The 24,229-nt window shown below is 40.8% G+C and overlaps 4 protein-coding genes across 5 annotated transcripts; 1 reads left to right on the top strand and 3 right to left on the bottom strand.

Moving 5' to 3' along the window:
* Positions 1 to 4,300: 4,300 nt before the first annotated feature.
* Positions 4,301 to 9,558, bottom strand: agmat (agmatinase (putative)). The gene is made up of 7 exons (XM_076091573.1): positions 9,248 to 9,558; positions 7,044 to 7,246; positions 6,811 to 6,859; positions 5,969 to 6,164; positions 4,761 to 4,940; positions 4,454 to 4,538; positions 4,301 to 4,374 (listed from the first exon to the last, which is right to left on the bottom strand). The coding sequence occupies exons 1-7, from the start codon at positions 9,556 to 9,558 to the stop codon at positions 4,301 to 4,303; spliced, it is 1,098 nt and encodes a 365-aa protein (XP_075947688.1).
* A 2,271-nt stretch (positions 9,559 to 11,829) lies between these two features.
* On the top strand, positions 11,830 to 13,386 carry LOC142956363 (tubulin alpha chain-like). Its single transcript, XM_076097927.1, has 3 exons — positions 11,830 to 12,052; positions 12,145 to 12,294; positions 12,326 to 13,386. Exons 1-3 carry the CDS (start codon positions 11,932 to 11,934, stop codon positions 13,384 to 13,386), a joined length of 1,332 nt encoding a protein of 443 aa, XP_075954042.1. The 5' UTR covers positions 11,830 to 11,931.
* Positions 13,387 to 14,323: 937 nt separating this feature from the next.
* Positions 14,324 to 18,586, bottom strand: pink1 (PTEN induced kinase 1). 2 transcript variants are annotated; one of them, XM_076097906.1, is made up of 8 exons: positions 18,142 to 18,585; positions 17,333 to 17,599; positions 17,106 to 17,209; positions 16,819 to 17,001; positions 16,452 to 16,615; positions 16,219 to 16,346; positions 15,656 to 15,886; positions 14,324 to 15,437 (listed from the first exon to the last, which is right to left on the bottom strand). In XM_076097906.1, the coding sequence occupies exons 1-8, from the start codon at positions 18,496 to 18,498 to the stop codon at positions 15,153 to 15,155; spliced, it is 1,719 nt and encodes a 572-aa protein (XP_075954021.1). In that variant the 5' UTR covers positions 18,499 to 18,585; the 3' UTR covers positions 14,324 to 15,152. The 2 variants fall into 2 exon arrangements, with proteins under 2 accessions (XP_075954021.1, XP_075954031.1); XM_076097916.1 differs by having other exon boundaries at positions 15,269 to 15,489; positions 18,142 to 18,586.
* Positions 18,587 to 20,341: 1,755 nt separating this feature from the next.
* Positions 20,342 to 22,889, bottom strand: LOC142949757 (trypsin-3). The gene is made up of 5 exons (XM_076091586.1): positions 22,820 to 22,889; positions 22,359 to 22,512; positions 22,095 to 22,233; positions 21,702 to 21,959; positions 20,342 to 20,494 (listed from the first exon to the last, which is right to left on the bottom strand). Exons 1-5 carry the CDS (start codon positions 22,887 to 22,889, stop codon positions 20,342 to 20,344), a joined length of 774 nt encoding a protein of 257 aa, XP_075947701.1.
* Between the last annotated feature and the right edge of the window lie 1,340 nt (positions 22,890 to 24,229).

Raw genomic sequence — 24,229 nt, forward strand, 5'->3', positions numbered from 1 at the left:
AGCTTAAAGGTGTCTTGTACAGCCTGTGTAGAGTGTGTGTGTGTGTAAAATAAAAAGCTAATAATGTGAGAGGCTCACCTTCATGACCACATCATTGGTAGTTCCTCAACTATACAGTCCAGTGTCTCGACCAATCAGGAGCCCAAACGTGTGCCACTCCAAGACACGTAGCCTGTGTTTGTCACATGGTCAAAGAGGCATTGGGAAGACAGGCTAGATAGCAAGGCACATCTATATATAGCTGGGACTGGGCTACCATTAACCAAAATAAACACAGCTGAGTTGAGTTATTTTGTGATGTGCTGATCTGGGACATGCTGTTCGGCCACATCGGCCACAGTACCAGGGAAGTGACTCCAGTACATTAGGTCTTACAACTCATCTGGATCTCAAATTGAAGGTCAGAGAGAGAGAAGAGAACTCTCGGAGGGTTTTATTATGCGTCAGCGGATGGAATACACTTTATTACTGCAGCCTCCCTGCACACAAAAACTAATATTTAATCAAAGGGGTACTCCAGTGATTTAGAGGGAAGGGCATGGGGGACTTACAAGAGAACCATAGAAATGAAAAGAATGGTCCAAATCAATGCTGCAGTTTTAACAAAATAGAGCTAATCCTCTGAGATTTGTCTTTTTTCTTTGATTGGGCAATAAACAAGCCTGTGTTGTACTTATCATGCCCTCAATACACACATCACAGAAGACACAAAGTCCTTTCTGGCATTCCTGAAACACAGTTCCACTCGCATTACTGAATAAATGATAGGCAATTCATGTTTTATGGAAATATCCCGGCCGTTTAAGTGCTGTTGCAGACTTTATTAAAAGATTTCTCAGGAGCTCAGTGCTGATACCAGCGACAGACTTCTGGACTCTCTCTCTCAAACTAAATACAGTAAACTTCAGCATTAAGTGCCCTCTACTGGAGTTAGAAGAGGCATTACACTGGAGAATCAAATGACTTCTCCATACAGTGGATACAATGGACCAACTTAAGCATCAGGTAAAAAATAAAAACACAATAATCTTTATAATATAATAAAACATTCGTCCTTTTTGTTATAGATTTGTGGTCTCCAAGCTTAAGCCAAGATGATGACGCTCCAGGTGATGCAACAGCTATTATTACAAATGGCTCACTTTATTGCATTCATTCTGGTTTCCTCTAAGTGAATGGCTCTTATAGAGTTTTAGATTTGGTTTCAGACACTGAAGCAGAAGAAATGATTCTTACTTTGTTTCAAGTTGGTCTTGACTTCCACAATAAAGGCGAGTGCTTGCTTACTCCAGCTTAATGATGAGGACACTGCTTCACAAAGGCAGAAAAGTATCCATTTTAAAGTTTGGATAAACAGATATACAGAAAAAGAAATACATCATTTGGGATTAATTAAACAAAGCAGAATTAATAGATACTATGCATTATTGTGCTGCAATACAGATCTAGCAATCTGCTTCTACAACAGCTCTTGTCTTTCTGTCAGTTGTAAGTGCATGAAGAATAAATAGTGCTTACCTGAATACTCTCACGTTGTGTTCTGCCTCGAGGCTTTGGTCTTATTTACTCCCTCTCGGGTGTTGTGACAAAAGCAGGAATGCATTGCTTGGAAAACGAACGTGACCGTTACCAAAAGGTGAATTAAACGCATTCCTAGTTCACGTGGACTGCGAGTAGTACTGAGTTACTGTGGAGGAAAGTCAGAAACAAAATGTATTATCAACATTGGAGAGTATATTTAAGAAACAAAGATCACAATGATGAGCAACAAATCCCAGTGTTCATGTTAAAAAGAGAGAGAGAGAGCACTTTTAGGGGGGCAAGCCAAAGGTGCTCATTAGTCTGAGTTTGTTGAATAAAAAGAGGTCCAAAAGTACTTTTTAACAAAATGTTATAAGCATTTGCCTGCAGTGTGGTATGCTGGTTTCCTATGCAGGCCGAAATACTGACAGCGGTTGTTTTGATAGGATTCTAAAATAAACACACCTAAAAAAAAGTTGATTTAAATAACTATTTCTAGCTTTAAAGTGTCAGAGGGCTAATACAACTTTTAATCAATGAAGTGGCCACCTGGTGATATTATTTAGGCTACTTACTATAACAAATATATATATATATATATATATACTTTGATATTTTGGTCAGGTTTCCTTATGCCAAAATATATAATTTATTTAATGTAAGCTAACTATAGACTGTATACAAAGACCAACTTTAAAGACAGCTATGACATTAATGCTCATACATACCATAGCACTGACAGGAGACACGTCAACAGGTATGTAACACAGCAGCACGTTAAATGAGTTTGCGTGGCTCTGAGCATTCTCAACCCACAAACAGAAGATAATTAACTATATACTATATAAACTATGTCTTGTTCGTGTAGAAATATAAGAAATTTGTTAAAACAAAGGAAGTGGTGCACGCCTGAACGAGCCACTTCCTTGTTTACATCGCTGTCTGCTGTGATTGGTCCACGAATGAGAGCGCGCGGACGAAAATAAATCAGGGTACGTTTGATTCAGTTTACTTTGCGCCGCGGACACTCCCCTAGTGTGCCACATTCTTTCACACAGAGTTAGCAGTAATAAAACGTTATCGAAGTTTTTGTCTGTTGCTACACTAGTGAATACATGTACAGTATATGTTTGTACCTGCTTTGCCCATCAACCTATTTAGTATGTGTTGTTATTTGCTGAGAGGCCATTCTGAATTACTCATTCAATTCTTGCAGCCAATAAAATAATCACAGTGGCTACTTGGGTACTACTACTATTTCTTCAACCAAACATCTAGTAAAATGTGTGACAAACGTGTCAATTGCTGACGACATCCAGCCATACATCAGTGGTTGCTGCAGTCATCTCCATGCCAGCTTTGACTACGAATCCTTCTTAAACTTTCCTTTCTACAGCAAGTAGCAGAGGGCCTTTGCTGACAGCAAGCACATGTTGAACTTTAGCCAGTATATTAACAACGTGCTGCCTGACAGCTACAAGAGACCATACCTGATAAAGATCAATGACTGTTACTTCAGCTGCATTCATCCACATTGGGCCTGTCTGGGAAGAGGTGGTGCAGAAGATGGAGACTCTGTAAATCATCCAGAATTATTCATACTTGCCCTTTATGTTAGTTGAAAAGGTTAGTGTGTGTGTGTGTTTGTGAATATCTTGTCTTGGAAATGAAGGATGGGTAGCCAGTCACCTGCAGATGGCACCCCATTCATACTTTAAGTCATTAACGGTAAAATGAAGTGTTTCCACGATGCTGTAGCAAAAGAGGCAGTTTGTAGAAGACCCTCTCCCTCTTGGTGGGGGTAAATATCCGTCCGTCTTGTTAGTAGTAATGCCGATAAACATTGTATAGGCAGTATCTTACATGAAGGATGATTAAAACATTGCATTTGAAAGTTGTACACACATCACAGGTGTAAGGCTCTGCACACTAACTCAAAACCATAAAATTGTTTAAAAGTAGAGAACATTTCATTCCCTGCTGGACATTTGTCAGGTCATTATGCGTAAAAAAAAGAAACTGGGCTTGGGTTAGTCAAACTTTTCACCCCACAGTCAAACAACTTAATTTGCTTAGCTATCATTTCTCAAACAGATGTGCATTTATGTTCATGCGAGTTGACGCACTAATGCACAGTCTGGTTCTGACTGTGATAGCAATATTTAAACATTACTAATGCAACAAATATACCATTTTTATTTATTTTGAGGGTCACATTTAGCTGGTACAGGTACAGTTATACATATCAAAACAACTGTCAGATCTGCTGTGTTATTTGTGAATGGTTGCACTATAGATAGATAGATAGATATATGCTTTTTATATGTAGCAAACATTACAAGCATTTCAAGTTGTGAATGTTTTCAGAATGGCATAGTACGATATAAAATGATGTGACGTGGCACTTGAAAGTGAAGTCAAACTTAGTGTGCGCTTAATTCAGTAATTTGTTTTGTCAACATGATCTATAAAAATAGAATTCATATAATTGTGTTGGTACTGTGAGTTGTACATGACATAATCATGTCATTTATAGGACCTGAGAGTATTTTTTTTAAAGAGTATGTACGTGAAAGATTAAGAGAATATAATGCTTTTTACAAGTTGGTGTACATGATGTCTGCTACAGTAAAGACTTTTAATTGGTCGTCAACAGTTGCAATAAAAAAAAATATGATTGCAATGATAAATTCAGCAGGGCAACCTGCTCATTTGGCATTAGTACCTATATATTCATTATTAACAAGCTACCTGTTCCGTTCTGTGATGTCTTTACTGATCAGAAGTATTTCACTTTTGGGAGGACGCACAGCATTTCAAAAAGGAGGTTGGCACCAGTCAGTGCAGTGTTCCCTGTTGAGAAAACCACTGTGATTAATGGTCATACTAATAAAATACACCAATTTGATGAGAAATTTAAAATAAAAAGTACCTGTGGTGTCGTAGGGGGGAGACACCTCCACAAGATCACATCCAACAAGGTTTAAACCACGGCAGCCCCGGATAATCTCAACTCCCTAAATCCAACCAAGATAACAAAAATGTATCAGTATTCATACAGCCGAGAAGATAAATAGGCGCAGAAAATTCACTTGGGTTAAAAACAGAACTTCCTACATGTAAATGGGAGTTACAGTACTTGTTTTGAACTACTGGAGTAAATCGTAATATGACGAGGTTGCGTCATCAGATCATGAAAGATAGTCCAGAGGGATTAAAGTCTGTTTCACCATGGTTACCTGTATGGGAGTAAGCCCTGCTATCTCTGGTGTGCCTGTTCCCGGGGCAAAGCCCGGGTCAAGAGCATCGATGTCGAAACTGAGGTAAACTGGACCGCTGCCCATCTGAGCCCTGACCTCAGCCATCAGAGGTGCAAGAGATTTGAACCAACACTCTTCCACTTGGACCACACGGAAACCCTGCACAGAATGCAAATCAGGGTTTTTTTGTTCAACGACAATCGTTCTTTTTTTACATAGATACAGAACATTATTACAAAAACTATTCAGACATTCAGACATGTCACAGTAGGAAAAACACAGGTTAATTTTGCTGCCTAGTATTGTTTATGCTAGCTCACTAGTTTACATGCACATAATATTACACTGTTATATTCAAAAATTATAATATTACAAATTTGACATGGGTCATGTAGGAAGACTGTAAACTGAATGTTCCCTTAAGATATTTCGAAACAGGCTTTACTCCAAATGGAGCATTTTTTCGATTAAGACTTGTGAGATATGCCGATAGTGTTCAGGTTTTAGAAGCATTGTTTGGACATGTATACAGCGCATTCAGAATCTGCGTCTCACCGGGGGTTTTTAAAAGGCAGTTTGCAACACACGGCCACATGGCCTCTTTAGGGCAGCTGGTTGTACAAGACAAGTCAAAATGTCTGCCTATCATATATAATAAACATGAAGAACTTGAAAAGCAGATGCAGAAAAAAATAATAATTTAAGAACAAGATTTTCACACTAATGCAGCACATTAATCTAGAGCTACAAGCTTCGTCGATTCATCAATTACGTGATCGAAAGCAAATTAATCGACAACTATTTTGATAAACAATTCATCAATTCAGTCACTTTTCAAGCAAAAATGGCAAAAAGTTGCTAGTTCCCAGATGTGTTTTTATCGGTAATATTTTAGTAAATGTAATATCTTGGGTTTGGGACTGTTTTTTTTTTTTTTTTTTACAATCAGCAAAGCAATCACTTGTTACAGCCCTGTATTATTCTAATCAGTACTCTCCAGACAGAACCTGTATATTATGAGATTTTTTTTTTTTACCAAGATGCTTCATGTATTATGTACCATACCAGTGATGACACATAATGGCATTGATAAACTGCTTACTATTACTTTGTCTATGAATGCTGGCCTTCGTCTAAGGCATTGCCTTATGTTTTTTGCAAGACCTCCAGTATTCTAGTAGAGGTACCTGTGCCCGGCTCCATTCATATGAATCTGCAGAGTAGCCTGAACCACGCAGGCCGATCTGGACCACTCTCTTGCAGTCCAGTAGCCCTTCCTCCACACAACGTCTGAACGGAGTCCCGTGTCCAATCTTCTCCCCCAAGACCACATCACTGGTGTCAGCATGAGCATCCACATGGACCAGACCCACTGGGCCATGCCTGACAAATGATTACAGACCAGACTGAATGAGGCCAGGAGAACATCGTGTGTGAAATGGTCAAGAGGTAGTTAATGTCAAGAGTTCGGATTTCAATTTGGTCTTAGCTTTGTTCAAAATGTTTTGATGGGTATGCCATGTTAAAAACTGTTACTTTACAGGAAAAAAACAACAACAGTGTTTTTAAAGTAATTGAACACTGCATCGTCAAAGTTGGTATTGTGTCTTCATATATGGTCAGATAATTGCACGTGTCATTATTATTCATATTTGACCAAAATCAAGATGAAATGGAGTTACAAACAATCGATCAATACCAAAAATGCCACATCTTTATTGGTTCCAGCTTCTTAAATGTGAGGATTTACTGCTTTTTAGAATTATTTTTCTAATCATTTTAGATTGAATATCTTTGGGTTTTGGACTGTTGTTCTCACCTTGAGTTCTCAGGACTTTTTTCACTATTATTTTTCTTTTCATAGACTAAAAGATTAAACAGATTAATTGACAATAAAAATAATTTTTAGTTGCTGCCTTTTAAAACATTGTGTTCACCATGAAAACAAGGAAAACATCATGTTCAAACTTGTCCAGGCAGTGTAATGGTAATCTGATTAAATATATCATGTGAAACAAAGCCTACTTACCGCTCAGCAACAGCTTGTAGGATTGGATATGCGATTGTGTGATCGCCACCTGCAGACACCAACAACAGAATGAACTGCAGTTTATGGGGATATTTAAATGGCTACATTGCAGAGCTTGCTTTAATTAATCTAAAATATTTACTGAGCCATTACTGACTATCTGTCTCGACTGTGAAAACACTACACGTTCTTCTTGTTCCTCTTGGTTCTCTAGTTCCTCTAGCCACTCTCACCCATAGTCAGAGGAATACAGCCAGTAGCCAGGATCTTTCTGTAGTGGTCCCTGATGCGTTTGCAGGTGTCCTTCAGGTCATACACATTCACATTGACGTCCCCAATATCAGCCACCATGAGGGACTCGTAAGGTGCTGCCCTGGTGCCACTGTTGTAAGATCTCAACAATGCAGATTCCACTCTGATCTGCCTCGGACCAAACCTGCAGCGGTGGAGGGAAGATCTGGTTTAATGTCAATGCTGTGATGCAAACTGGATCGTTAAGGACGGTTATTATATGAGATAGATTTGAGTTATGTCCACCTCAGTGGATACCAAAAGTACATGCAATACACATTAACACAAAACACCATTAAAACACACAAATACAGTATACAATGATGTAATTGGGCAGGTAGCAGCAGGTTGTATAGCAGGATGATAACTAATTCAATTATGACTTATAAACCCATACATTAGTACAAAAGAATAATGGTACTCCTACACCATAAGCCACCATTAGTTTAAGCACCAAGATATAGTCATAAAACATGGTCGACTCAGCCGGTTTGAGTGTCAAGCGTGACCCCAAGTCCTTATCTAGTCTTATCTGCTCCGAGTATGTCCAGACACATGGTAACTTGAGTGTTCTACCAATAAATGTAGTTTTATAAACGTAGTTCAGGAACGGGGCCACGCCCAGAACACCGCTCATTTCCTCTGCACAGAGTATTTAAGCACAACGAACTCGTTCACTCCCTCTTCGACTCTCGTCTTCACATCCCTCCCCCCCAAACCCCCTTTTTGTTGTCCGATTTCTCTCTCTCCCTCTCTCTCTTGTAGGATTACAGGAACAACAGGGGACTCTGCTCTGCCAGAGCTTCCGAAGAGATGGCCCCCACCCTACAGTCTCCAGTCCCCCCGTTCCCGCCAGTTGCCATCAACGGTCCCCCATCGATCGCCTAACCTCCTTTCTACAAACCCTCCTCGTTTCTTCTTCCTGACATCCCTTCATCCCTTCATCCCTCGACCCCTTCATCCCTTCATCCCTCGACCCCTTCATCCCTTCATCCCTCGACCCCTTCATCCACCGACCCCTTCATCCCTCGACCCCTTCATCCCTTCATCCATCGACCCCTTCATCCCTTCATCCATCGACCCCTTCATCCCTTCATCCATCGATCCCTTCACCCCTCAACCCCTTCATCCCTCGACCCCTCCATCCCTTCATCCCTCTACCTCGACCCCTACCCCACATCCCTTCCTCCCTACCCCCACATCCCATCATCCCTCTACCCTACTCCCCTTCATCCCTCTACCCCTACCCTATATCTATTTCATCCCTCGATCCCTTCCGCTTCTTGAATCTAACAATCTTTCCACTATGCAATAAACCTCTCGAAACTCATACTGTTATTGGCGTGGTCCTTGTTAGTGAAGTGACCTTTGGGTTGAGAGAGCAGTTCCTGAAAGAAGTTTATTATCGTTTTATTAAACTCTCGGTGGACTTCCGCTAGACCAGCTTGACAAGAACGAGCTCTCTGAGAAGACCCCGTTCATTAAAACTCTCTGAGGGTGGTCAGTTAGACCCAGTTTGTTATTAACAAAGTACATTTACTCTAATACAATACTTAAGTACAGTTTTCGAGGTAATTTCGTTTTTTTTTTAATAGGCCTATTTCAATTTTAAGACACTTCTTCAGCACTTTATTTGACGGAATTGTGTACTTACCAAACTACATTCATCTGACTGCAACATGTGTAGCAACTTGTCTCTGATTTGGATAGTGCACAACTCATTGCAGTTTATATAAGAAAGTTTTTTGTTTACCTCACTGTACAACCATACAATGGAACACTGATACTGTATAATGTCTATGTTAAACTAACGCCAAAACACATTAGTAGCTGCAACCTCTGATCATGCAGACAAGTTATGTCAGTCATTACTACCCACACCCAAGCGCTTCTAAAGTGTTTGCACCATCTTGGCGTGAGCTACAGAGACATGTTGAATGCAAGATTGTAAAAAAAATCATTTGACATCTGAATGCACAGCTCTCTGATTGATGCAATTTGCTGATTTGTTTTAAATCTGTCATATGCTTTATGTGAAATGTTTTGTGTTATTTTTAACTTTCTAATAAACGAAATGGTCCAACTACTTATAGGCTAATTATAGCCAACAGCAACAGGCTGCTGGAGAGAAAGAACCCTCCCCCACCTTGCTCCGGGTCGGTTGGACGTCCCGGTATCTATTGGGACCCCGATAAACGCCGCATCGAGCCCGTCCGCTGTCTCCTGGTGCGGTAACTTGGCCATGGTGGGGATCCCCGACACCCGTGCAACAAACTCGGCGCTCGGTGGCACATTGTAACGTTTCCCCGAGCACTCCCTGTTGGGATTTATGCACAGACCCCGTGTGTCGCTGCACAGAGCCAAAGTCTGACGTGGCCGCAGAGAGAAGAAGTCCGCTGCAGTCCCATTGTGAACAATAGCGCGAGTTACATTGAGGTTTCTCCAAAACGAACGCATCGCTGTGAGTTATGAGTGTGATGTGGAGCTGTGTGAGTTGTGTGATGACGGGACTTCTGCTGCTGACTTAAGTGTTTCCTAGCTCGGAACATTCTGTATTAGCCGTACAGGAGATGACCAAAAGTACACCCCGATGGGATTAAATGTCTACTTAAAATGACCATACGCTGCTGTGTTGATTGTACCATCATTGCTCATCACATAAATGCTACACGTGTCACATCACCTCGGGAGAGATATACATTTTAGCTGCTTTTCGCGTCGTTCATTCATCTGCTCGTGGTTTTCAAAATTACGAAAGGGTTGTGTGCGTGAAGGCAGCATGAGTTCATCGACAGGCTGAAATGTCACGGAGCTGTGGGAGTGGCAGCATGTGTCAAAGTAATTATTATCTAATTTAGCTAGGAGTTACTAACTGAAAAACGGTAAGGATGGTAAGATTTTTGAGGTTTGAGAATTTGAGAATTTTTTTGACACGATAAATAATTAAAAAAAAATAATAATAATGAAAGAAGTCAACATTTAGACTTTTGTTTTTGACTAATTTATGCATAATGAACACTCTTGGCAAGTCAACATTAGGATATAGTAAGTGAAAGTTTTGAGTTTCAAAGTAACAATTACAATATAGCAAGTCAAAATGATGAGTTAGCAAATCAGAGTTAGCAAAATTATGATATAGAAATTATAATGAAATCACTGCAGACCCTTCACAGTCGGACACAGCTTGTGCACACACATTTTTCTGGATGCTGCTGTAGAATTCATGTGTAAACTGTACAATGTAAAATATTTGACTGTACATTTACAGTAAATTACTGGTCAGTAGCCAGTACTGTGACATAAATAGCTGCTATTAAGTCACAACCTCAATTTTAAAAAAGCACAATATTGATGCTCAAGAATTGTGTTGGGCTATTTTATTGCCTCCACATTCAAGACAATGTGACGCATTAGCTCAGTGTATTCAACATCATGGCCTTTTATTAAAAACGTTCAGCAAAATGTAGACAGTCGTTAAGTGTATCCTATTAGATAACATATACATGAAATATTCTAGTTCTCCTAGTTTTGAATTTATGGACGTGTAGCCCGCTGGACCAAATCATCAACACAAAGGCGTATCTCAACCAAAGTGTGGTTGTGGACGTGAAACGTGGACGTGTTACTGCGGCAGAAGGAGAAGGTTCACATGCGCACTTCACCTGTCCTCCTCCAGAGGCAGAGTGTGCGTCAGCATCAGCAGATCCGCTTCAGACACCGCGCAGCTCAGACGCAAACACTCCTCAGACTTGTCTCATTACATTGCATAATAGCGACAAGCCATCATGGTAAGTGCGATTTAAAATATCATTTCTAACATTTTTATTCCCAGATGTATTGTTTATCGATTGTAGTCTAACCTACATCAAAATGGATGGGGAGGAAAATAGTTCGTCTATACGAGATTTATCCAAATGTACCTTTTGATGTCCCGACATATTCTGCAGCCCACAATGACTATAAATCGTTTCATTGTCTATATTCCTGCTATATGACAAAACAAAAACAAAAAACGAGGGTTTCACGTGTGCATTCCTGCACGACAAAACGCCCAATACTCATTCCAAATAAGCCGTCTGAATCTTCTTAGATATCTTTGGTTTCACACTAACGTACCAGTTTGTGCAGTTTTCATATCAGAGCTTTTATATTAATATATGTTCCATCAATTCACCTGTCCTGTTTCTGAAGATTATATCCTGTGAAACGATAAATCCCTTTGGCTGTCTTTGTGCGTCACATCAAATGAAGCCACCTTTAAAATCTGATCTCTATTTTGTAAATATTCTACAATAAAATAAAATAGAAATGAAAAATGACACGTAAATGTTAGTGGGAATGTGGCTTTTTGAGGAGACAGCTCTGCATCGTGTCTGACCTATAATCCTCTCCGCACAGTAATCCCAGGCCGTCTCGTGTCGCAGCAGAAAATGAATGGGCTCGTGTAAAACATAATAGACTGAACCCCAGTCAGACAAGATATCATAGATAATAGACTCTGGTGTAACAATGAAAGCCTTTCATGCAATGAGGTAAGAATTATTCAAAGCAGTTTGTGCTGATCTGTATATAGCGTCCATTTAAAGGTCCATTTAAATCTCTCAGAGACAATCCTCCATTTTAATTAGCAGCAATGGTTGTGGTTTCCTTTGTAAGCACTGCAAGATTCAATATTATTTATTATTATAATCTATTTATTAATCCAAATCTTCTTTCTCCCCACTCCAGCGTGAGTGTATCTCCATCCACGTCGGTCAGGCTGGTGTCCAGATTGGCAATGCCTGCTGGGAGCTTTACTGCCTGGAACATGGGATCCAGCCAGACGGACAAATGCCCAGTGACAAGACCATCGGAGGAGGAGACGATTCCTACAACACCTTCTTCAGTGAGACCGGAGCTGGAAAGCACGTCCCCAGGGCTGTTTTTGTGGATCTGGAGCCCACCGTCATCGGTAAACACTCACGAAATATAGAAAACACAGTTGTGTCGTGAGTTTATTTAGCCAAACCCTCAATTAATTTCTGATTGCATCTGTCTCCTTAGATGAGGTGCGCACTGGTACCTACCGCCAGCTGTTCCACCCTGAGCAGCTGATCACTGGCAAGGAGGATGCTGCCAACAATTACGCCCGTGGACACTACACCATCGGCAAAGAGATCATCGACATAGTGCTGGACAGGGTCCGCAAACTGGTGGGTAGCATGAGGAGGGATTAATTCCTGATTTTGTTTTTGTCAAAATATCAAATTAAATGATATAGCTGTATCTCGAGTCAAATCACTGTCTCTCCCTCTCTGTCCTCAGTCGGACCAGTGCACCGGCCTTCAGGGCTTCCTGGTGTTCCATAGCTTCGGAGGTGGCACCGGCTCTGGTTTCACCTCTCTGCTGATGGAGCGTCTGTCTGTCGACTACGGCAAGAAGTCCAAGCTGGAGTTCTCCATCTACCCAGCTCCCCAGGTGTCCACCGCTGTGGTAGAGCCGTACAACGCCATCCTGACCACCCACACCACCCTGGAGCATTCTGACTGTGCCTTCATGGTAGATAACGAGGCCATCTACGATATCTGCCGTAGAAACCTCGATATCGAGCGTCCCTCTTACACCAACCTGAACAGGTTGATCAGTCAGATTGTGTCCTCCATCACTGCTTCCCTTCGTTTTGATGGTGCCCTCAATGTTGATCTGACCGAGTTCCAAACCAACTTGGTGCCATATCCCCGTATCCACTTCCCTCTGGCCACCTATGCCCCCGTCATCTCTGCTGAGAAAGCTTACCATGAGCAGCTCTCAGTGTCAGAAATCACCAACTCCTGCTTTGAGCCAGCCAATCAATTGGTAAAATGCGACCCTCGCCACGGTAAATACATGGCTTGTTGCCTTTTGTATCGTGGTGATGTGGTGCCCAAAGATGTTAACGCTGCCATTGCCACCATCAAAACCAAGCGCTCCATCCAGTTTGTGGACTGGTGCCCCACTGGTTTCAAGGTTGGCATCAACTACCAGCCCCCCACTGTAGTTCCTGGTGGAGACCTGGCCAAGGTCCAGAGGGCCGTGTGCATGCTGAGCAACACCACTGCTATTGCAGAGGCCTGGGCTCGGCTTGACCACAAGTTTGACCTGATGTACGCTAAGCGTGCCTTTGTGCACTGGTATGTGGGTGAGGGTATGGAGGAGGGAGAGTTCTCTGAGGCCAGAGAGGACATGGCAGCTCTGGAGAAGGATTATGAGGAGGTTGGAGTCGACTCTATTGAGGGTGAGGGAGAGGAAGAGGGAGAGGAATACTAAAAGGAACATAAAAGCACCAGTTAAACTCGAAACAAATGTCTTAATTTGTTCTTAAGCACATTCCAAACAGTGTCTATTGTCTATTGATTACCAGCTTGCATATGTTCAGAGTCAGTCATTAAAATGTCAGTTTGGCTCTGTCCTAAATAAAGTTTCTGGAAAGATAAGTTGTTTTGTGTTATTTATTAAACCTTCTTTTTACTTAATATTTTTGTGAATACTGACAAGAAACGATTAGTTGCAGGTGGTTTGTCCATAATCTTGAAATACTTAATTCTATATCTTCGGATATCACCCGATGTGAAAATTGTACTGTGCAGTAGCTGTGCAGAAACCCCCGTAGTAAATTGCATGTCAAGTTTTGCAGTACACAGTGTTTGAGTTCTACTTTTAGTCAAGATGAAGGCCTTTTCAACCCTTTTAAATCACATCCCGTCATTTCGTGCACCTATTTAACACTATAAGCTAAGTAAATTCCAATCATCTTTTTCACCTATAAAGCAATATGACCAGCTGTATGTGTGCCTATGTAGGCTAGTACCAACTGATTTCAACAAATAATATGACATCCATCCATCAATCTGCAACGTTTACTGGCACAGAGCTAGAGACTGGAGAGAGCTAAGATAAATGTTAGCTATCTCACAACAGTATGGTATGATCAAACCTAACTCTCCCCAACATTATAACCCGCCTGCCTATCCTGAAATACTTAAAGATACGGAAACTAGATACTCTTGAAATGACTATTTAATCTCAACACATAACATATTTGAGCCTTTGCCAGATGACCACTGTCCCCCCCCCCCCATCTGTTGCTAGAACATCTTATGTTTTAGCCACCAACTTTTTGAAATTGATAAATGTATGTAAAACTCACTTGACTCTCAGAGATGTAAACCTAGAAAGCAATAATTTGCACAAATCCATTCATACGTCCTTTCAGACAGGTACTTTTATTCTGAAACTGCAGAAAAACATCTACGTGTATCTAAAATATTTTTCACCATCTTCAGTAAGAAAACTTACACACCCTGTATATTGTATTCCCCACTGTCCACATGATAATGATTGTTATGCCTGTCATGGTGCCAAATGTGTAGGCTTGCTGCGACTTGTTTTGAGATCTAACAGATCATAGTTAAGTGTGAAGGGTTAAAACATTATTCAAATCATCATTATTTTTATATATAATTTACTAGAATACAACAAACAAACACCAGTAAACCATAATAATTGCTCTGAGAAAGTGCAACCATGGACATCAAGTGCAAACCACTGGAGCATAAAAGAAACAAAATCACATCCTTAAAGTCGGTCAATAATCTGCATGATCCATGCCACCTACCATTATTATTACAATAACTATGTAGTAACATGTTGGGGTGTTCTTTCATGCATTTTAAATAGGAAATTGACAGATTGTTAGGGCCACAGACACCCAACTAGTTTTTAGCTGACAGTTTGATGGACAAACTAGTTGTGTAAAGGCTGCATGTTACCTGTGAATATGTCAAACCTAATGTTGCCCTACACAGTAGGGCCTAAGTATGCACTTTTTACTCTAATTTAAATCATCTGCTTTTACCTTCACCTTTATCAGTCCGAAACCTCAACACAGACACATTTTAATCAAACACACAGGGAACAATAACCGTAGCTTAGGGTATTTCCCAGCAAATATCTAAAGTGCATTAGAGCTTGTAAAAGAAAATATTCACTCTCATTCACTCCTAAGCTGTGTGTCTGATTGAGTGGGAGTGGATCTATGCAGACAGAATGCAGGCCTGCTGCTGCTCTCGTCCATACAGGAGGAAGCCCACAGCGGTGCGCAGGTCCTCCAGGTCCAGGTTAGACAGGAAGCTCCTCTGAAGCTCCGCCTCCACCATGTTGCCACTGGGTCCACCGCAGCCCTTCAGGAGGACCACAGCAGACTGGCACAGCAGCCAATCGGCCAGCTTCCTCATGCCAACGCTGTCGTGGTTGGCCAGAGCCTTCCGTCCCCAGAGGCTCAGATGTAGCATGTTAGCTGCCACACGGGCACTGGGGCGCTGCCGTGTGACAATTAACATACAGTATAAATGTATTGTAGCAGGGCTGTATCTGAATCAGAATACATTTTTATTTGAATCCACTTCTCAGTGGGTGGTGTCCACGCAGTCTGCAGGGGATTTAACTCAGCAGGCTGTGTAATCACCATTCACACCTATACAACCAATGTGTTTATGATTAAATTGTTAATATACAGTATATATGATATATATATTACCTTGCTTGGGCTCCTCCTGAGGAGGAATTGGATCACCAACTGCACATCAGCTGAAACGCCGGAGGGCAGAGGAGGAAGCTGCTTCTCCTGGTAGTTCCTGCTCTCCAGTCCCACAGCTCGATAGAATGGGTTAGGCTGGCCGAATATCTCATAGGAGATGGCCCCCACTGCCCAGGCATCCGCCTTGCTGTAGTCAATCACCACACCACACCCTGGAACTGCAGTGGCCACCTTTGGGCAGACGCATCATGATAGGAATTTAATGTGTGGTTATTCAAGAAAAGTAAAATTACGATCAACTGTAATGACTTGTATTATTGTCCAAGTGGTTGTTTTTCTTGGTGTGTGAAACTTTTGTCTTATGTTTGTTCCTTTTGTATGGTTTCAAAAATATTATAAATGTGTAGGTTCATTCAAGATCTTTGGTGGTTAATGGCCTCGCATAGCTTGACAAGCTATGGCTCTCCACCGTACGTCCGTTGCCAAACCGCATGCGCACACTTCTGTGCATCGCCAGTGTATACAAACTGTGAAAGGTTCCATCAAGAGCTACTTAAGCCTACCTCGGGGGCCATGAGGGAGGCATTCCCGCCTCTGTTGACCCACATGCTGTTGAATGGCAGCTGTAGATTAGAGTCACTCTGTGACAGGCAGCAGCCAAAGTCAGTAATCACTAAACGAGGGCATCCGTCTGCATAAAAGCAAAATCAATTTAACTGTTTTACATAGAACTGATGGAATCAGATCTCTAATTGATGTCTGGATTGTTCTCTTAATGACTTAATGTCGATCTAACCTGAGTCAAACTCCAACAGCACGTTGTCTGATTTGAGATCCCTGTGAGCAACACCCTGTCTGCACAGGTGGTCAACCCCCTCGAGGAGCTGCAGCACCATCAGAGAGCCCTGCCTGCGGCCTGGTGTGGACACTTCCAGGTACTGACGCAGTGTGGACGGGTAGCTACAGCACGGAGGAAGACAGCATATTAGTCCTACTCAACTGCATGCCTCAGGTTTTCTTGTCTACACCTCTTAAAGTTGTAATCCTGTAAGATTTTCATGAAATCAAAGCCACTATTTGATACCATGTATGGCCTGCATATTATTAGCAATAGTAATGATAAATTAAATCATTGTGAGAGGGTGAAAGATGGCAGGTCTTACTTCTTCATGACGAGGAAAAGAGTGCGATTGTTGCCCAAACCAGCAGGGTTAAGCCGGGCCGGCAGCACAGCTGGATACTCTTCTTCAGCACCTGGTAGCAATGGGACGTCCGCTGTGAAGGCCCGGTGCACTCTGATCACATTCGGGTGTGCCGACACTCTCTTGGGCAGGACTCCAAAATGTCTGCATGTAGAGAGATCACAGCAGTTCAGCATTCCTTCCTACACCGTGTTCAGGTCTGCAGGACTAGGAATGACCGACAAAAGCACTGAAAGTGTAACACGTACCCCTCCAGAGTGATTTCTTCTTTCTCCAGCTTTAGGGCCAGGGGGCCTGCAGGCACCAGCTCCTGTGACATGGACTTTAATATCGCCTCACTTGACGACCCTGCCTGCAAACAAAGGGCATCAAAAATACATGTCTGATGCGCTGATTTGTTCCGGTCATCTGTTTGCCTAACACCTAACATTGTGTGGGGGGGGGGGGGAAGTGTAGAATATTGTGGAATACCGACCCCAAAGTTCCACATCATCTTGATAGCCATAGGGAAGTTTCTAAGCGAGCAGCATGTCGGAGATCGAGCCGTCTCCTCTTCATCTTCTCCCAGCTGAACCATGGAGCACTTGCTGTTACTCTCCTGAGGGGCAAACTGAGCCGCAGCCTCGTACACAGCAGCATTGGAGCCTTTCCCAATCTGACTACCGATAATGTAATCCTCCAGTTTATACCCAGAGGTGCATGGCTTGAATGGCCTCTGGAATCTTCTCTTCCTGAACACCGCCTGCAAATGGGGAGAAATATTTTGCAGAAAAACAAGAAGATGCAGAAAGGTAGATGTGTGCACATTCGACCGGTTGAAGTCCAATAAAGTTTTTGGAGCTTTAACACAGAAATATTTGTCAACACATAATAAATATAGATGTTATCAAAAGGCGTTTACAGACTTAACCACATCAACTGGCTATGACTTCAAAAGCATCACACTACTAGTAGTAATAGTAGTACCAGTAATAGTAGTAGTAGAAGCAGTAATAGTAGTAGTAATAGTACTAGTATTAGTAGTAGAAGCAGTAGTAGGCAATTAGTGTAAAGCAGGTGAACAACTTTGTGAACAACAATGTATAATTTTTATAATTGTGTTTTGTATATAAAATCTCAATCAGCAAGAAAATAAAGTAAATATGGTTGTTGTCAGTTAAATGTAGTGGATTAGAAGTAGCATAACATGAAAATACCCAAGTAAATGAACGTTACAAGTACTCCAAAACTACTTTAGCACAGTAGTGTTACTTAAGAACAACACCTTATGTAGGGACAGCATACCTGGATCTCATTACATGTCGCCGCACTCCTGCTGTCATCTTCAAGCTGTTGTTCGATGAGCCCCACGCCGAGACCGAAAGCCAAAAACACGGCCCTGTTCCGCGGGGACCCGCCGCCAAACCTTCTCCTGAAACCGGCGGACTGAAGCTGGGCGGCCAGGCCCTTCAGAGAGGTGCGGAAATAGCGGTACCGAGACGGCAGGAAAGCCTGAGGCTGAACGGTGCGGGCCGACGGCCCTACACGGAAACGGTCAGCTCGGAGCTTTGCTGCGAACCGGCCACCCGATTTGAGGAGACCCAGCTGAAAGACCGACCGGCCCAACTCGAGCCCCCGGCTAATAGCGTGTTTCACAGACATAATTCACCCGGAGGGCCAAAAGGCTGTGCTCCGCTTGTGTCAGGCTGTCCTTGGGTACCTCAGGCAAGGACAGTGTTATGGTAAACAAAACAGCTGTTACTGAGCATGCGCGAGAATGTCAGGCGACGAAGATGACGTATTTTTGCAGGCCAATCCGAAAGAAACAAAATCCGACACGGAAAACTGCAATTGAGAGGTCATTCAAGTCGCAATTTAAGTCGAGTTTGCCGTCTGCTAATTGATTTTTATACCAAACAGACATAATTTGCAATGGCTAGATTATGTAAACACTTATGTGTGCTGTATCCATCACAAATAGTCAAACATGTATGCATAACTTGGAGTAAAAGAGGTAAGGTACACTTGCACATTAGTACATATTGGTATAAATAACAATGTCAGGAAGTAAAGTGATATTTTTTTTATCAACCTGACAAAATTACGTTCTTGTGGGAAGAAAAGAAAAGAAAAGGCAACAATGTAACTTATTTACATTCTAATAGAATGTAAAGAAGTTACATTGTATCAGAATGTAACTTCTTTACATTCTAATAGAATGTAAAGAAGCTACAGTGTATAGAATGATTCTATTGAAGTTATTCCTTTTTAAAATGTTTTAGATGAGTCACTAATCACTTTAAAATAGTGATTATAGCTGATTTAACTTACAGACATGAGATTGATCTTCTCATGTCACTCTCTTTATACAATGATATAAATTCATCCCCGTTTTATCTACAAGGCTACTTGTATTGTTTAAAATAATGTCAGCAGGGACTGTTGGCCCTTGGGCATTTTCACATTATCAAATCTGGCCCTCTTTGAAAAAAGTTTGGACACCCCTGGTATAGTCAATTGAATAGCTAAGCTGTGATCAGTGTTAATGGCCAGAAGTGTGCAAGTCTGAGCTCTGATTTAGAACAACTAATCTACATAAGCAGCTGAGCCATTGTTTTGGACAACATACCAGTTTTTCTTTTACTTGTTTCCAAAATATATCATCGGAAGAGTCTATCAGCAATGTTGAAGTATTGTCTACATCATAAATGCATGGACAGCTTTATGAAATTCAATCGGCAGAAATAATGACTTACTGGTAATGACCGTTCCTTATTCTTTGCCATGAGGGATGCTCCTACTCTGAACTCTGATCTAAGCTCATTGAACTCTTTTGGCCTTTTAGGGCTCATGATAAAGTATTTTGATCCAGTTGTCTTCTTCATGGCTTTTGTTTAGACATAACGTTGCGGATGCAGTATGTGAGAATGTAATTCATTAACTGTTTTGATTCTTGTGATGCCATGCAAGAGATTCATCATATCCTCATAAGAACTCATCTTTATTGTCACTGTGGATGCTTTACTCATTGATTCAGTGCTTGTAGTAACTTTAGAAAAGGACCCAGGACTTTGGTATGTATTGAAAAACATTCAATGAATTAGGTGTTAATTCAATATTATCAATAATTTTAACCACATTGCCCAACTCTACTGATTAAGCTGCTTTAACATATGTGCTACAACTACTACAATAATAATAATAATAATAATAATGATGATAAAATAATAACAATGGCTTTATTTCTCTATCTTATTTCTCTATCAGAACAATGGACGAAAAATCAATGAATTCAATGATGAATATCAACACATTTCTTGGAAACCTGGAAATATCTAAAAATGACTTATAACCGTGGCTCTATATAACATATCCTAACATGAATTGCAATTAAACAATGTGTAATATTGACAATTAGTACCAAACACAGAGAGAGTAATTTGTGACAAAATAAGCCATTAAACATAATGTTGTGAATCAGCTGTTTGATTGTGGCAACTGTTCATTAGGTTTTATATTTGATTATCCTTTTGATCCAGGTGACGTAATTCCTCACTTTGGCGTAGACTCCAGGGTAGTATGGGTTTGCGCAGCTGATACCCCAGGAGACAATGCCCTCCAATTTGCCATTGCAAATAAGGGGACCACCAGAGTCACCCTGTGGATCACAAAGACACATTAGCGATGACAAACAAAATAAACTAAAATAGTTACTGAAATAGGATACAAGTAATAATGAAAAAAGGGATCATAGTAGTGACAACATGCACTACACAGCTGTGGTGATATCATTATGTTACTGAAAGGTTCTTTATACTACAATCAGAGCATTCATATAGCAGCAAACAACTATTGGCAATGTAAAGATATAGTGGAGTAATAGCGTACTTAGCAGAGAATGAAGTCACACTCCATCTGTATGTGTTGTAATCTGAGCTTTGTTTATGTAGCATATCATATTTGTCGATTATATTGTGTGTTAGTAATGTGAATCTGCAAAGTAATTAAAGTTGTCAGATAAATGTAGGGAAATAAAAAGTATGTGCCTCAAAGAGTTACATTGAAGTAGAAGGTATCATGTAACCGGGCTGGTGACACCGCAGCAATTCTGCTATTTACACCGGGCCAAGTTGAATATGCTACTTAATTTAGCAATAGTCAGCTAACAAAAAGGCTTTCTGCAGAAAACTTTAGTAGTCATAGTAATAGTGGCATAAAGAGCGTATATAGAGAGTAGGTTGGGGTGACGATTAATGGGTCAAACTCAGGACTTTCATTCAGGAAACTGGGGTTTATTCAGTGTATTTTTACACTTTACACTGATTTTAATTATTCATCTTTTAAGTGTTCAGTCACAGTTTGCTTATGTTTAGGAAATAAAACTACTTGGTTATGTTTCAGAAAAATATACATAGCCTACAGTAGGCTACATATACATACATTATTAATGTGTGCCCAGGTCAAGTGTAAATAGCATTGTTAACGACGGACACCTGGTTGCTTGTCTTTGTCCTGCTATAGCACTTGGGTGTAAAAGCCACATTGTCTATTCCTCTTTGGTGTAAATAGTATTATTGGCTTCTGACTAATAGCATCAAAACTGTGCTTAAGTACAGTACAGTAAATGTACCACGGCTGCACAGGGCATCATTATGCTACATTGTACTGCACTAATTAAACCATGCAACGCAGAAACATACAATACACAGCATGCGGGGGCAATAAAAAGGGAAATATTAATTATTATAATAAAATAATATGTAATATGCAAGAAAACTTTATGCAGCATTGTTATTAAGCAACAGTGAAAGCATTTAACACAAGCGCCCAATCCACCGACCATGCAACAGGAAATGTTTTTGTACCTGGCAGGAATCTTTGCCACCCCATCGAGATCCAGCACACAACATGTTTGCAGTGATCATCCCCCAGTAATAATAATGGCACAAAGATATAGGTCTCACGTCCACAGAACGTAGCGCAGGAGAGAGGTAGCTACTGTAAATCTGTGTCACACCCCAGCCGCTGACCGTGCAGACGTCATTGTAACGTAGAGGTCGGCTATTAACAACTGGCAAAACAGCTGGCTGGACATTGGCATTCAGCTGTGCTGGTCTATCCAGCTGTAACACAAATTAAAGTTCAGGCTTACATATGCACACCAAGCAATGGCATTATTCATCAATTACGAACACGAGTGAAGAGTGTATGCATGTGTCAAGAGCCCCAATATTTCAGGCTGGCTCTCCTATACTTGCCTTGATGAGCATGATGTCGTTGTCGAATGTCCTGTATTTATAGTTGCTGAAAAATATCTGTAAGACTTCAAAAACCTGTTCAAATCCTTCAGGTTTATTCAGGTTGTGTTCACTCAGCACCACCTTCATCTGACTTGTCCTAATGGCGAAAAACAGACAAAAGGTGATTCAGTGTCGACCCTTTAACTGTAAAATACAGTAAAATGCCAATTTAACTTCTTCACTGTAGCAATGCTTCCCTCATTTTATGGTGTCAGTACTTACGGTCTCCAGCAGTGGGCAGCAGAGACCACCCACTGAGGGTGCACTAAGGTTCCTCCACAGTAGTGTTGTCCAACGCGGGACTGCAAGGATGCCTGGTATTTGATAGAGTAGGGCGTGACCTCCTGTCCCCCAATAATTCTCTGTGCAAAGGTCTCTGAAGACAGTGAGAACAGGTGCCCTGTAACTTATTTTTCTTTCCAAAAAATGTCAAATTGATTTCATATTTAATGCTCTGTGCTCTTTATAATCTTAAAGAGAGGTTGGAGAGTCTCAAGGCCCCGTTGGCAGAGTTTTGGTATATCCATTACTCTTGATATAGGATAAATACAATTCCTTTTTTCACCCTGACGTCAGCCAGTGTTCTGTAAATGCCCCTTTCAATGTGGTTCTACATGTTGAGCAGGATTTCATACCTTTTATTACGCACTCAGGTATAAACATTTTGGGATTGAGGAACTTACCTGACACAGAGACTGCCAAAAACAACAGCACAGTTGAGCTTTGCAGCAGAGCCATGTTTTTATTTATCATCTGTAATGCAGAAACATTTTTAGAAGCACATTATACACAGTGTATAAGTGCCAACTAAATTAATTACTTTGACAATCCTGATCTAATCTAATTGTGTTTGTGTGAAATAAAAGAAAAAGAATTGTCGCTAATTATGGTTAGGCTATACACATACAACTTTCTTGCCTTATTTCCTCTCAGTTGATCCCTCATTAGACTATGTATGACTAAATGAATGGTAATACAATTTAAACATTTATTCCACAAAATAAACTGGTGATAGAGGGTACGGCCCTGAATTATTAAAGATTAGAATCACCTTCTACGTACCTGTGAGCCCAGACACAGCAACCTTCAGAGTATGTCCAACTGGTGAGATCAGTGCTCTCTAGTTGCCTTTTATAGTGTAATTGTATCCATGTTCAAATCTTTTGTTAAAATTATCTTTTCGTCTTGTTTTGTGCCATCTCACGCTGCAACAATGAAAATGACCTACAACATGACAAAGCTAAAGTGTTCTTGTGTATTATGACTGTTTCTAAGCTCTAGTTATCTGCTTGCACCTTGGGATATGAAGATATTTGGGATGGGAACGCCTTTAGGTGGTCATCACCATCACCACATTATGGACAGAATACAGTAAATGTTATAACCATGTTGACGTGATTAGATTTGCTTGTATTAATTAGCTTGATTCTTACGTGTCTGGAGTGGATATAATTATTTTTAATAAAGAATCACAGTGACACAGTTAAAATGCATCAATGAACTTAGAAACCTGAACAGCAGTACACTCTGGGTTTTGTAGTTCATTTTATATTCATAAACAAACGTGTCTCATTTACAAATCAACACACAGACATTGATACATGTTGTCATTTGGCTGGGATAAGGATAGTGTCTACATACAACACCACGTTGCAACTGACCAAAAACAAGGTAAAAAAACATCTGTATGAATTACATTTAGAAAATTCAAAGAATATTTCACCTCGGCACTCAGATTACTCTCTGGTAGTACATTCAGTTCTCTCCATTACAATAGGCAAACAATTCACACGCTGTACCGCTATACTACACCCAGGTTTGTTAAACACGTTAGTTCTGATTTATCAAACTGTTAGCTACAGATACTGTATGACCATGGCTTCAAAATGCTACATTTAACATAGGACTGGATTAGTGATTTACAAATAGGCTTAATATAATACCAACTAATAATACTAATACTTGTATATATATATAACGTCATAGGAATTCCCCTTTGACTAGCTAAATAGATTTGTAACTGAAGATCCTTTCTCCAAGGACAAAATGCATCAGGAAGCCAGCACAGTAATTGGTGCTTTATGAGAAGTAAT

Source organism: Anarhichas minor, unplaced genomic scaffold, assembly GCF_050575085.1.
Source record: "Anarhichas minor isolate MPS153535 unplaced genomic scaffold, ASM5057508v1 ptg000003l, whole genome shotgun sequence".
Classification (NCBI taxonomy): Eukaryota; Metazoa; Chordata; class Actinopteri; order Perciformes; family Anarhichadidae; genus Anarhichas; species Anarhichas minor.